The sequence below is a fragment of the Gasterosteus aculeatus genome, chromosome 4 (genome assembly GCF_964276395.1).
Source record: "Gasterosteus aculeatus chromosome 4, fGasAcu3.hap1.1, whole genome shotgun sequence".
Taxonomy (NCBI): domain Eukaryota; kingdom Metazoa; phylum Chordata; class Actinopteri; order Perciformes; family Gasterosteidae; genus Gasterosteus; species Gasterosteus aculeatus.
The window spans coordinates 31,200,980-31,213,599 of NC_135691.1; the positions used below are offsets into that span (position 1 = coordinate 31,200,980).

The 12,620-nt window shown below is 45.2% G+C and overlaps 1 protein-coding gene across 2 annotated transcripts; it reads left to right on the plus strand.

Annotated features, from left to right (window-relative positions):
* The first annotated feature begins 340 nt into the window (after nt 1–340).
* On the plus strand, nt 341–12,620 carry lrguk (leucine-rich repeats and guanylate kinase domain containing). Of its 2 annotated transcripts, none has more exons than XM_040175094.2 (21): nt 341–579; nt 777–830; nt 1,039–1,140; nt 1,328–1,409; nt 1,578–1,678; nt 1,950–2,031; nt 2,224–2,348; nt 3,425–3,568; nt 3,891–3,971; nt 4,114–4,200; nt 4,345–4,451; nt 4,923–5,042; nt 5,853–5,949; nt 7,562–7,675; nt 8,049–8,250; nt 8,832–8,948; nt 9,255–9,415; nt 9,575–9,663; nt 10,004–10,066; nt 11,257–11,378; nt 11,658–12,620. In XM_040175094.2, exons 1-21 carry the CDS (start codon nt 475–477, stop codon nt 11,894–11,896), a joined length of 2,394 nt encoding a protein of 797 aa, XP_040031028.2. In that variant the 5' UTR covers nt 341–474; the 3' UTR covers nt 11,897–12,620. The 2 variants fall into 2 exon arrangements, with proteins under 2 accessions (XP_040031028.2, XP_040031029.2); XM_040175095.2 differs by having other exon boundaries at nt 11,260–11,378.

Here is a 12,620-nt window from a genome sequence, read left to right on the forward strand (position 1 = left end):
AGAAATAAATAAACGCAGACAACATTAACTACCCAAAGGCTCGTATTGTTGTTATAAATCTGTGGGCTATCTGCTGTTATAGTGGGACATTTCAAATGCGTGACTTATAAGCCCTAATGGCACAAAAGTCTTTCTGATGGCGAAATCCAAATTCAACAAGACTGAACATTGGAAGACTAAACTAAGACAAAAAAATCAACATTTTCTATAAACTCACAATTAGTCAAAGCAGTTGAGGTTTTTATGTTTATTCTGTTCAATGTTGGACATTGAAACCTTGTCGCGGCGAGCACAGGAACTACAAGGCCCACAATCCCTTTCACCGCTCACCAGTCTCGCCGTTGCCCTGGCGACCGCGCCGTACACTTCACCCGGAAAGCTAACCTGTCAGGTCGCTATGGGATTTTTCCTGTTTGTTTTCTTAATTTATTGCTAAGCCTTTGCCGAGTGTTTTAGTTTATTTAACACGGAACCATGAAGGAAGCCACGAAAGAGGAGTTTCCGTCGGCGTCACCTGGCTGCCGCCCCCCAGGGTGCCCCCGTGACGCTCCTCGCGGGGGAGACGACGCCGAGATGGAGGTGAGGCGTTTTCCTTTTGCTTAAGAATAAACCTCAACATTTGCCTTCATTTGTTCGTTTTCTCAGCGTCATCGGTGTCTTTTTAGTCAAATTAGAATCGGTGTTTAAGTGAAAGCTAACGTGGATATCTTTAAAAAAAATGTTTTTATCTTGGAGCACTTACTACAAAACTCCATAATTGTTCCCTTATGCAACAGATAAAGCAGATAACCTTGCACGAGAGATCCCAGGAGGCCAAACAGCACAGCAAGGTCAAATACTTTATTTTTTATATGCAATTTGTGATAGAGCATATCCTTCTTTTGAGTGTGTGTGTGTGTGTGTGTGTGTGTGTGTGTGTGTGTGTGTGTGTGTGTGTGTGTGTGTGTGTGTGTGTGTGTAGGGGATTCTTATAGTGGCCTTGTGCATTATCTTCACATACTTATTTCTGAACAATTCAACATCTTTTTACGTTTACAGAAGAATGGCGTTTTAACTGCGGACATGGTCTGCAGGCACGTGTCCAGCCAGGGGCGAGTTGGCACCGGGCTGCAGTATTTGTACCACCACCTGTGTTTGCCTGTAAGACAGACAGCATGCCATTGGGCTGTTTGGTTGATTGATTTGTGTAATTTATGACCAAGCAATCTGTGAATAATCCATTTAAAATGTTATTTATGTCATACTGTTCTCTTTGTAGTGTAACTGTGAGGAATATTTATTATTTGGGTATTTTTCTCTACTGGGTATTTTTCTCTCTCTACTTTAGAGTCAGGATCTCAGGGACATCTCTGTTTTATGCAATTATGTCCATCTTCAAAAGCTGCAACTGCCACACAACAAAATCAAAGGTGACTTTTCTCTATTTCATTAATAGTCCCCTTTAAAGAGCTGGTATTTTTAAAAGCCTGTCACTACTTTGAAAATGATGTAATCAAATCAGGATTTGAAGATTATACTTTCCTGTTTCCATCTTCATCCTATTTGATCCGTTACTCTTAACTTTTCTCATCTGCCAGATTTATCCTGTGTGAGCCACATGCCCCAACTCGCCATCCTGGACGCTTCTCACAACGAAATCTCCAGCTTCTTTGGATTCCAGCCCCCCAAGAACCTAAAAGTACCGCAAGACCTTGAGCTGACAGGATAAGACCACGTTTGATTGGTGGCTCGGGCTTCACTCTCTCGTGCTATTCCCCCATGATAGCCCTGGATTTCCATAGCCCATCTGTAGTCTCTTTGAATATTCTTGCAAGGCATTTACTGCCCTTGAACGACAGTGAACTTTAGCAATTTGAAAATGCCTCCCCGGGACTCGGTTGAGGAATTTCTTTAGCGAGAGGCATTTCATGACTTTTGTTAACACTGTGCTGCTTTTTTTCTTCTTCCAGGAAGTCAATTTCTCCCACAACCATATAACAAAAATGAAGGACTTGTCAGCCTTTTCCTCTCTTAGTAATTTGGATCTGGGCCGTATCCTTACTGAGAGACATTTACATTAATCCATGAGTACTTGAACTTGCCTCTTTCTCCTTCGTACACACACAACCTTTTCAAAACTCCCATGGAGTTTCCTTTATATATGGTAATATCCATGAAACTGACCTACTAACTGCCTAACACACATTTTGCTCTGTGTGTCTTTCTTAACCTGCTCGTACTCAGACAACCGTTTCAGTGCGATCGGGGGGCTTGAGCAATGTTGCAAGCTCACCAATCTCAACCTGGAACACAACAAGATCTCGAGGATCAGCGGCCTGGACAGTCTGCCTCTCACACACCTCTGCCTTGTAGGTCCAGCTCTATTTCACTCAGGAATATGACGCGCACATGGGCACACAAAAAAACAGCAATCTCATTTGTGTTTTTTTGTCCGGGCTTGGCAGTACTTCCACTTACATGTGTGGCTTTCCTTCGCAGGACCATGTCCCCCCATGTGTTGTCTATTTCTTATTGAACACACAGCAGGAGTTGTTTCAGAGGAGTTCTCTTTTATTGCAAGTATTTTACCTCACGAAGGCTTTAATTTGACCTGCCTCTATTCTTTTCCCTCGGTCTTTCTCTTCATGTTTGTGTTTTTGACTTCATTTTTACTTAAAACTTAAAACCTTGCCACCCCTGTTCGAGAATCACCATATGGTCCAACAGCAGGCCCTTTCTCTCCTTTCTGCATGTGTGTGTTTGTGTGTTCTGACCTTTATCAGTGTTTCCTGGTTGTCAGCAGCCATCGGTCCGGCTGTGTCTGTAGCTCTGCTTCAGAAACCAGCTGCTGATGTTTGAGAACCAAGTCCTCCGGTACGTCATCCGTCCAGCGTCCATCTAAACCCCATCCCCGTCTGCGCTGGCGCCCCCCCAAAGCAGCTCGACCCTGTCATCCGGCCCGTATTCCCCAGCCCGTCACGGCACCGACCTGGGAGCTTCAAGTCATGCGTGCAGCAGGCTACATGCTTGGCAAGAGTAGGATGGGGGGGGGGGGGGGGGGGGGCGTGCGGCCAGACGGCTGGATAACAACGTTACTCAGTGGAATGCAGAGGGATTGCAGGGTTGGGAACCCTGAGAAGGAAGGAGGGCCTTTAGGTCAGGTTCTTTAGTTGGTTAGCAGCGTGCCGCGCCCCCCCACCCCTCGCCAGCTGTTTGGCTGTCAGTCCTCACCTGTCAGAATTTAGCGGAGAGAGGCAGACCTGCCACTCAACTCGGTACTGAGGTGAGAGGGGGCTCAGGCACCCTGCGGAGTGACCACGGAGCGTCCTTAATATTTAGTAGTGGGAATCGTTAACCGCGTATAAAGTAGAGTTTTATGTTACTTATGTATGCCGGCATCATCGTTAATGTCATGCATCTCTCTTTTTCTCCCGTCTTTGTCCAGAGGGGAAACCAGCTGGAGAGGATTGAAGGGTTGGATAAGCTGAAGTCTCTGCAGGTTCTCGACCTGTCTCTGAACCGCATCATCGCTCTCTCTGGCCTCCAGAGTCTCCACCTACTGGGCTCTATCAATGTGGAGAAAAACCTGGTATTAATCTAAGAGCTTAATCTAAGGCTTAACAGACGTCAGGCAGCCTAAATGCTAAATGCGATTTTAGTCAATGGGATTACATTTCAGAAATTGATGTGGATTTATTACACTTGTGAACCGTACTGTACCAACACACATAAAAGTCAAACTAGAAGGTTAATAGTTAATAGATGAGTACAGACAAAATAAAGAGCAAAAAGACTCAAATGCATGTACCTTCTAAACGACAGCACAATACGTAGACAAGGTCGAGAGTGAACTTTCAAACTCAGCAAGTCAACGACTTCAACTGTCCGCTAAGTTTGTGGTTATGTTTCAGATCAGTGAAATTCAGGAGTGCAAACACATTCATGATCTCTTCCTGTTGAGGGACCTCAACCTGCTGGGAAACCCTGTGCAGGTAAACCCCCCACCGGACCAGAGTTCTGTACCCAGCCTGTCAGCAGCCCCCCGGCAGTCGATCCATCCCATCTGTAAATGAGCTTTTAAAGTTGATGGAATACTGTTTTTTGGAATAAGTACCATGTGAATGTATTTGGTAGGAGCAACCCGATTACAGATCGGCAGGCGTCTTCCTCCTCCAACATCTGACGACGCTGGACAAAGAGAAGGTCACTGCTGAAGAAAAGGTATAAACAAACAGAATCCTTCATCATTCCACGATGGAATGAGGAATTGTTCAGTTTTACAAGCACATAGACAATATTTCTATCTTTAATCAGGGATCTGATTTGTAAGCTAGGATGAACGTAATTACTGACATTAAATTCCAGGTGTCGGCAGTAAACAAGTATGATCCTCCTCTGGATGTGGTGGCAGCCAGGGATCACATGACCCACCTGGTGTATCATCTGATGCAGCCTCAGGAGCTCTATGACAGGTTAGTACAAATCGTTTTTTCTTAATGAAAACAAAACAAGGAAAAGGAATGTCTCGTTAGAGATGAATGTGACAGTTTACGTTCCAATTGTAACCGTCATAATCACCTTCTAAAGTCAACTACCAACACAGCTGTGCAGCGGTGCAGCTGCAGGGCTTCTGATGCTCGTATTGTCCACTCCCTAAAAGAAAGAAATGAGTCCAAGCATCAGCGCTTTTCCAAGTACATCCATCGTCAGCAAATAAATTGCTGGAGCTACAGTGAATTCGCCGTTCTCCCGCGCACATCCACGTCGCCCACGCGGCTCTCGTTTGTGACGAGTGGCCGAGTGGCTTTAACGGAAGAAGCTTGTGCTCAAATGGTTTTAATACACGTGACTCCCGCTCAGCTTAGAGACAACGTCCCGGTGAAGTGATTCAGAAACCGGTGTCCTGTGTCTACATGTGTGTGTGTGTGTCTCTCTCCAAACAGTACCATGCCCAGTGCTGACACACCATATCCCATGCTGGTTTTGACCGGTCCTCAAGGCTGTGGGAAGAGAAATCTGGCTCACAGACTGTGTGAGGAGTTGAGCGAATACTTCGCCTACGGGTCGGTCCCAAACCTTTTGTGCACACATCACCTGTCACATACTTAATAGTACTGGCGCTCGTACTAAAATACATTCCGTGTATACAACTGAAAATATACATTATGTGAAATGTTGAAATAATGTATCTGCTCAAGGTGTTATTTGAAAAAGCCGAAGAATATTCCTTAATGGGGACGTTAATAAATTAGCTCCCACACTGTTGTAGCATTAGCAGACATGTAAAACAATTACTTGTGTCAGTTTCATCTGAAGAATCTATCACGTACTCTGGTGGTCAAACAGCTGCTAATAACATTAACCATACCCGGTGAACCAAAGCCATGAGCTGAAAGCTGCAAAGATGTGCAATTTGCACTGACCACCCTTCGATTGTTGATCAGAATAAAGGTGTTACTACCTATCTGCTACCAAAACGTACCAAAAGATAGCTCAGCTATTCTGGAGTCTGTCTCTACACACTACTCGCACCCTGTGTCCATTATGAGACGTATTAATTGTTATTATCAGTCAACCTGTTTGTGTGAGAAATGGGGGACGGAATGAAAGCCCTTGTTCCTCAGACGAAGCTTCAGCAGCTTCGCACAGAACGAGGCCTGCAGATTTGATTCCCGCATTTCGCACTGAACAGTCTCGGCACGAGGGCATCTGTGGAGAGGAGGCGGAGACCGTGATAACCAACAACTCTTTCAAACATACGTGAAAAAAATACGGAGCCAAATGTCTTTTGTGTCCTTCAAGTCAAGCAAACATCTTGAGAGTTCGGTGTCCGACGTGCGACCCAAACGTCCGTCGCCCGTGTGTTTCCACAGAACCTGTCACACCACTCGGGGGCCGTGCTCGGGAGAGGAGGATGGAATTGATTACCATTTTGTCAGTGAAGACAATTTTCAGAACATGATTCACATGGTGAGTTATGGGTGTCATTACGCTCTTTTTTTTTTTTCTCGGTACACCAGAGGTGACAAAAGAAAGGTTTCATTGTTACTTTGAGCAATCATCATATAATCATCTTCAGTCTGCGTCGTGAATCATGTAAACAGATGCTCACCACAAGCTAATTAAATGTGCTCTATTGAAAAGCTTATTTTCTGCTGGAGTCACATAAGTCTCCGAGCAAGGTTCACATTGCCTTCTCAATAAGTTGAGCTAATTAGTTTTACTTGGATAGATGGATTTTAGTGATATTTAAAGTAACGCAGATACGTTTCATTTTAATTGAGCCTTATTTAATGAGGTTATGTATTAATAGCATTTTTCTAAACGATGACACGGCATCTCCCCTCAACACGTCCTCGCCAGTGTTGATTATTAATCTGAGATAACTGACAAGGACAGCGAGAGTTTATGGATTTTAATATCATCATCACGCAGACCGTGGTCAAAATTCCATAATACACCTCTTTTCATCGAGGGTCAGCAAATTCCAGGGCCCTATTTTGTATTCATGATCAATCTCTATTTGTGTTAATCAACCCGAAATTGAATCTGATTCATTACACAATCTTTTCGTCTCGCTTGCCGAGGGATCCGACACATTTGTTTCCCATCTTGTCCATCTTGTCAAGCTGCCTGTTATGTAAGAGCTGTGGGGGATGATAAATGGAGGCCCGGGTCACGTAATGATTCACACAGCCGTGGCTTTCATGCTGGAATTGATTCCTTTTGTGTAGAAGTGGAATCGGCTTAACTTTACAGTCCGTCACTCCCCCCCCCCCCCCCCCCCCCCGTCTGATTTGACCATTCTTCTTTTCACCCTCTTTTCTAGATTTTCTCATTGTCAGCTCGGTGCTTTATTGCCGCCCCGTCCTCCCTTTCTTATCACGCTCCCAGCTTTCTTCTGTCAGCTGTCCTTCTCTTCTCCCCTGATTTATTTACCCTCGCGTGCGCTTTCAGTAACCATGCAATCATAACCTCTTGAACCCACTTCTCGCGGATGTTCAAAATGAACCCTAATCAGCAGTCCTTGGCACTTATTACGGGCCTCACAGTGATGTAAACACAAGGAACACCAGCTGGGCAATTTTGTCTGAATAGCGTCCGACCGGTAAGATGGAATCACAAGAATAACGTTGGTAATCGAGTGTTTGAGTGCTTTTCAATTACCTGCGTAACCAGGTCCAGGGACACAAACAAGTGCTTGAGTGAGCTTTAATTCCTGTTCAGCTTGGTACCTACTGGGATACACACAGTGTTTCTTGTAAAATGTATCAGTCGAATGTAACTGAATTCAAATGTAGTCGGCCACAGTTAATGAGTTTTCACCTCATTACTATGATGCAATAGTGTCCGTCACACCGTCAGCAGGCAGCGAGTCAGCAGACATTTTTTATTTGGGGGGAACAAAATGAAGTCACATGTGGAAATTGAATCTACAGACCAGTTCCAACGTTGATTCTGTGGAAGAGAGGGACGACAGGACTTGCTTGCATGTCAACCACTACTTGGAGCTGATTGCTACGGTAACCATCACGAATGAAATGACCTGTCATCCTTTCCCTTCGTCTCTGAAACCTCGTAGGGTAAATTCATCCAGACCACGCAGAACGGGGGTCGCAGCTACGGTCTGAGCAGAGACGCCGTAGAGGAAGTAGCCAAAGAAGGACTGGCCTGCTGTGTGCACATGGAGCTGGAGGTGCGTATGTAATCTGAGAGTGCATCAAGCAGTTGCTCGATATAGACAGTCGAGTGACAGACACTAAACTGGAAACCTTTTTTCTGCAGATATTACTTTTTAAGCTCCAAAAAAGGCCAAAATGGAGCGCGTGACAAAATGCCTTTTAAGGAAATTTTGAATCGACGCAACCATACAGTCATAAATGGTTAGAGTGTATAATCACGTGTTATTATACGTGTTGACAGTGTGTGCGTGTGACATTGTGACATTGTATGTCAATGTCACAATGTCACACGCACACACTGTGCCCCAAACGTATGAGAATACGTCTGGAGAATATCAATCACACTCATTGTAACACCACCGCACAACTGTTTGTCCATCCTCCCAGGGCGTGCTCAGTCTGAAGAACAGCCACTTCGAGCCTCGATACATCCTGCTCATCCCCACCCAGGTGGAGAAGTATTTGGACAACCTGAAAAGCCGCGGCCTCGATACCACGGCGCAGATTGAACTGGCGATGTCCCGCGTGGAGCTCTATGCCAGTACACATAGGCAGAGACTGGGATTCTTCGATAACGTCATCCCCTGTGGTACGGCAAAGAAACCCCTTTTATTTCGAGTATTTTCTTGTGTTGTTTTATGCTACCGGTTGATTTAAGTGTACATTGCAGATGATAAGAATGGTTAGAGTGTATAATCACGTGTTATTATACGTGTTGACAGTTCATTTACAACATCCTATGTCCTACGTTTGGATATGATCCCTCTGTTCACGTGGCAGAGCTAAGAAGAAGTTGCCTGCTGCTCAGAGTCAAAGTGTCATCGGTGGAGCCTCGGATAAATGAACTCACTTCACTAAAATCCATGCGCCACACTTTCAATCCAATTACCACATGTATTAAGGGCATGGAGTCGCGCAATAGCTGTATTTATCATTCCCTCATGAAGGCACTTAGACTTGTTGGCTGTTTTCTTAATGAGATGAACATACAGGGAGCGCAGAGCCTCATCACTTTTATGCACTGCTAGCCTCCGCCTCATTGCGCCAAGGTCATCTTCCCCCGTATCTTTGATTCATTAGTGTTTGATGGGGGATGCAGTGGCTCTGTTCACGACCATATTGTTTGTGTCACGCCTTGTGTGTGTGTGTGCCCATGGGATGTGTGGGTAGATGACTGGGAGGAAGCCTATCAGACGCTGAAGCAAATAGTGAAGGAGTACCTGTTGGTCGAGGAGAAGGAAGAAGGAGAAAGCCAGCACAGCGCGTCGCCTGACGACCCCTCAACTGGTGTGCATTTGTTCCTTTGTTTGTTCAGATCATCATTTGCAGACTCAGGGGATCATTTTTAGTTGCAAAAGAAAGTGCAGTCTAGGGAGGCCTTGCACATTTTTTTTGTTGAATATCAAATTAAATTTTGACAGGAAGCATTACTGAGCCTGTGAAAACAGGTGATACGTGTGTATAATATCCTCTGTGGCTCTGGAGCAGCTTTGTTGAGTGCGACAAAAAATGACTAGCATCCCCTCGAGGATCTAGGCTTGGAAATGTGACGGCTGTAGCTCCATCCAACCATGCGGTCTCTTCCCCTCTCAGGTCCCCAGCTGGAGGAGAAGCATCTGTCTCCAACCCCGTCGAGGTCAGGATCGAGGTCACTGACGCCACACTCCGCCAAAGCGCTTGACCCCTCGGACCTGTCTTACAGACACTACTTCAACAAGATCCAGTTCGAGCTCGGCCCCCAGAAGAGCGCCGCCGTGAGTTCCCTCCGAGTGAATGTGAAACAGACACGATTCTATCCCCTCCTCGATTCCATACATCATCACTCCTGCCGCCCAGCACTGCCCTCCTCGCCTTTAATCACCTTCTATTTCTTCTCAACTCCTCCTCCTCATGTCTGTCTCTCTCCTCTTCAGGAGCTGGCTTCCATCGGGAGGCGTGAGCGGCTGGTGAGAGAGGCCATTGTGGGGAAGAGTCCCGGGATCTACAGCCAGCTCTTCAAAAGGTTCATCATGAGTGGCGCGCGGCGCACAGCACTCCAGTGCTTAATTTCAAGAACACACACTCAGCCGGGCCAAATGGGTTTGAGTGCACTTGTCCTACGTGCGCTTTGATGGGTTGTTTTGGGGTCATTGTTTGACCTTGAAGGTGAATTGGCCACCATCATGCGGGTCCGTGGTGTTTGTCACCACGGGCTTGTGTAGCGGCGCTCTCTTCTCTGTTGCCCTTAAAATGTACCTGTCACCACATATGACATCTGAATGAAGAGAGGTGAATGTAAAAATTGATTTTCCACATGCGTGTGGAGAATTATTGGATTTACTCATTATTTTTGTTCGCCACAGCTCTGCTCAAACGGCACCGTCACCCGTGCTGAATCCCGATCCCCATTTTAGTGAGGACAACAGGTAAGAGCACTCACACACACACACACACACTCAAATGCACAGAATACAAGTGCTCCCACGCTACTAAGTGATTTGTATGACATATGAGGATAACAGATGTAGATAAATACGTCAAAGTTGTGAATGATTTTCCCCCTTTGTGGTTTTTGAATTCATAATAATACCACTTTACATTTAAGATGAGATGAGAGAATCTACGGGAAGACTTGTGGTTTCATAAAAACCAGGTGAAGCAAAAAATGTATGAGCAGAGTGAAATATATTCACATTCATAAAGCTTATTCGACTGTGCCAAGCCATGTGGGAACATATCCAAACGCACATTCCCAGACACACACACACTGAATTCTGATTTTTCGAATCTGCCGGTAATTTTTTGACTTGTCAACGTTCACACTTAAACTCAATATACATGCAAACTGCAAAATGATGGCTTCAATCAGAAATCGACAATTTATTTATGGTTATAAAAAGCACCTGTGCAAAGACGCTTTGAGACTGAAGACACATGCAAAGATACAGTAGGGGTTCAGTCCGAACTCATTTGTTCCCCTTCAGTTTCAAGCTTTCAGGAGGGCAATTTTGAGAAACCTGTTGAAACCAAGTTGTTTCACCGCGGTGTGAGCGATGCTCGCCCCCAGTACGTGCCGTCTGCATTACTCAACCCTTCAGCATTTCCCTTCAAAAGCTTCTAGACATCTGTCTACTTGTTGGCAACGCATAAAAAAAATGGAATGTGTCTATACTTGTGCGTTTCTCTCTCACATATCGTAACAGAGGATATTTTTGTATCTCTTTGATTCTTCACGTTTAGTCTTGTGGGTGTTCTTGCATGTGTGCGTCCAGCGTCGGTTCGTTTATCAAGAATTACTCAGATGAATTTCTCCTTGCTGAGTTGTGGCATACTGTTGCTGATAAAGTAAATACATCCAGCTGCGGAGGTCCTGCTTGATGTTCTCAGCATGATGGTAAAACCTCCAACACATTTGCTTTTTGTCTTTTGCTCGCTGTTGTCACTAGTCTTTGAACAACTTAATAATTCGTTTAAGTTTACACATCAGACCTGTCGCTTCATTAACTCCCCCCCCCCCCCCCCCCCCTTTCCTCCCCTCTTGTCTGTCTGTCTTTCTCCTCATCCCCCCTGGGGTTCGTCCTTTCATCCGTCCCGTCCTTTCCCCTCCTCCCACCAGCAGCTCCAACGAGTCCCGTGCCAGCTCGGCGCTGAATGTGCCCGGTTCTGCCGGGGGCTTTTCTGCCTCAGTGCAGCCACTAGACATGTCTGTCCTGGGACACACCTTGGAAACACTCAAAGGTTGTTATTGTTGTTGTTTTTTTGTCAAAGGGCATTTTTGTGTTGCCATAAATTGATTTCAAAGAGTGGAGAGATTCATGAGTGGCAATAGTCCAGGGAGGATGCTGCTGTGTTATCAACACTTTATATTCATCTTTGGTTATTCATTGTGTAGTTTATAAACAATATTTACTGTATGTTAATCGCCAAAACATTCAATCTGAGATAAATAAGCTTCAATTAAATCAATATGTTTTTCTATATCATCATATGTTATCATTTCATACCTCACGGCATCAGGCGAAACCCCCGAGGCCCCGCAGCCGGGCACGGACCTGCTAGCCGTGGCCGTGTCTCCATCCTCCGATAGACGTCCCGGATCCAACGTCAAGCCCATCCTGCCACCCATCCCGTCCGGGCGCAAGACCCCCGCCTCGCCCGGCCCCCAGTGGCCCCAGCCCAGTGCCGTCCACCCGGACGCAGCGGTCCGAGAGGGAGGAGACGTAGACAGGGAGGGAAAGCTTCACGTAGCTCAGTAGAGACTCAGCTCAGTCGGTAAAAGTATTGAAGGATATTACTTAAAATATGAGCATATTCGGTTAAACTGAAATGAAATGAAAAGTCTGTACCGGCAAAAGGTAAAAGTCAACCCAGAGTGTGATGTGATGAACACTTGTTAGAACTGTCAGCACTGGTCTCTTCCTGTGAAACGTTTCCGTCATCTTTTGCAAATGCTATATTAAAAAAAGATAAGTGTTGGCATTATTAACCATGCATATAGAATGAGATGTGATTATAATTCTAGGCAAAGCTGTGTTTTGTAGATTCACCGGCTCACTGGCCTGAAGGCAAAGTGTTGACATTTGTTATATAAAAAACAGCTCCCACACAGATTGCATTTCAGTCATGAGGAATAGAGTGATGTGTTAACGACTGGTTATTTCTTCGTTTATTCACATTTAGTGTCTGGTCATCTTGAAAAAAATGAATGTCTACAAAGGACGTGATACATTTCATGTTTCATGAGTTCGGCGTTCATTTTCCTGACAGTGAAGTGGCATCGCTTGTCCTACTGTTCAGCGATGTCGTCGGGAAGGATTCGCCATCGACATCTAGAAGCTGATCTTTCGTATGCAGTGTGGAGCTCTTATCAATGCGCGATAAATACATCATTAATCTTTTCTGATGGGAATATTTATTCAACTGGAAATGCATTCATATGGAATGTGTTGACAGGTATTAAACAGTGAGCCATACCAAAAA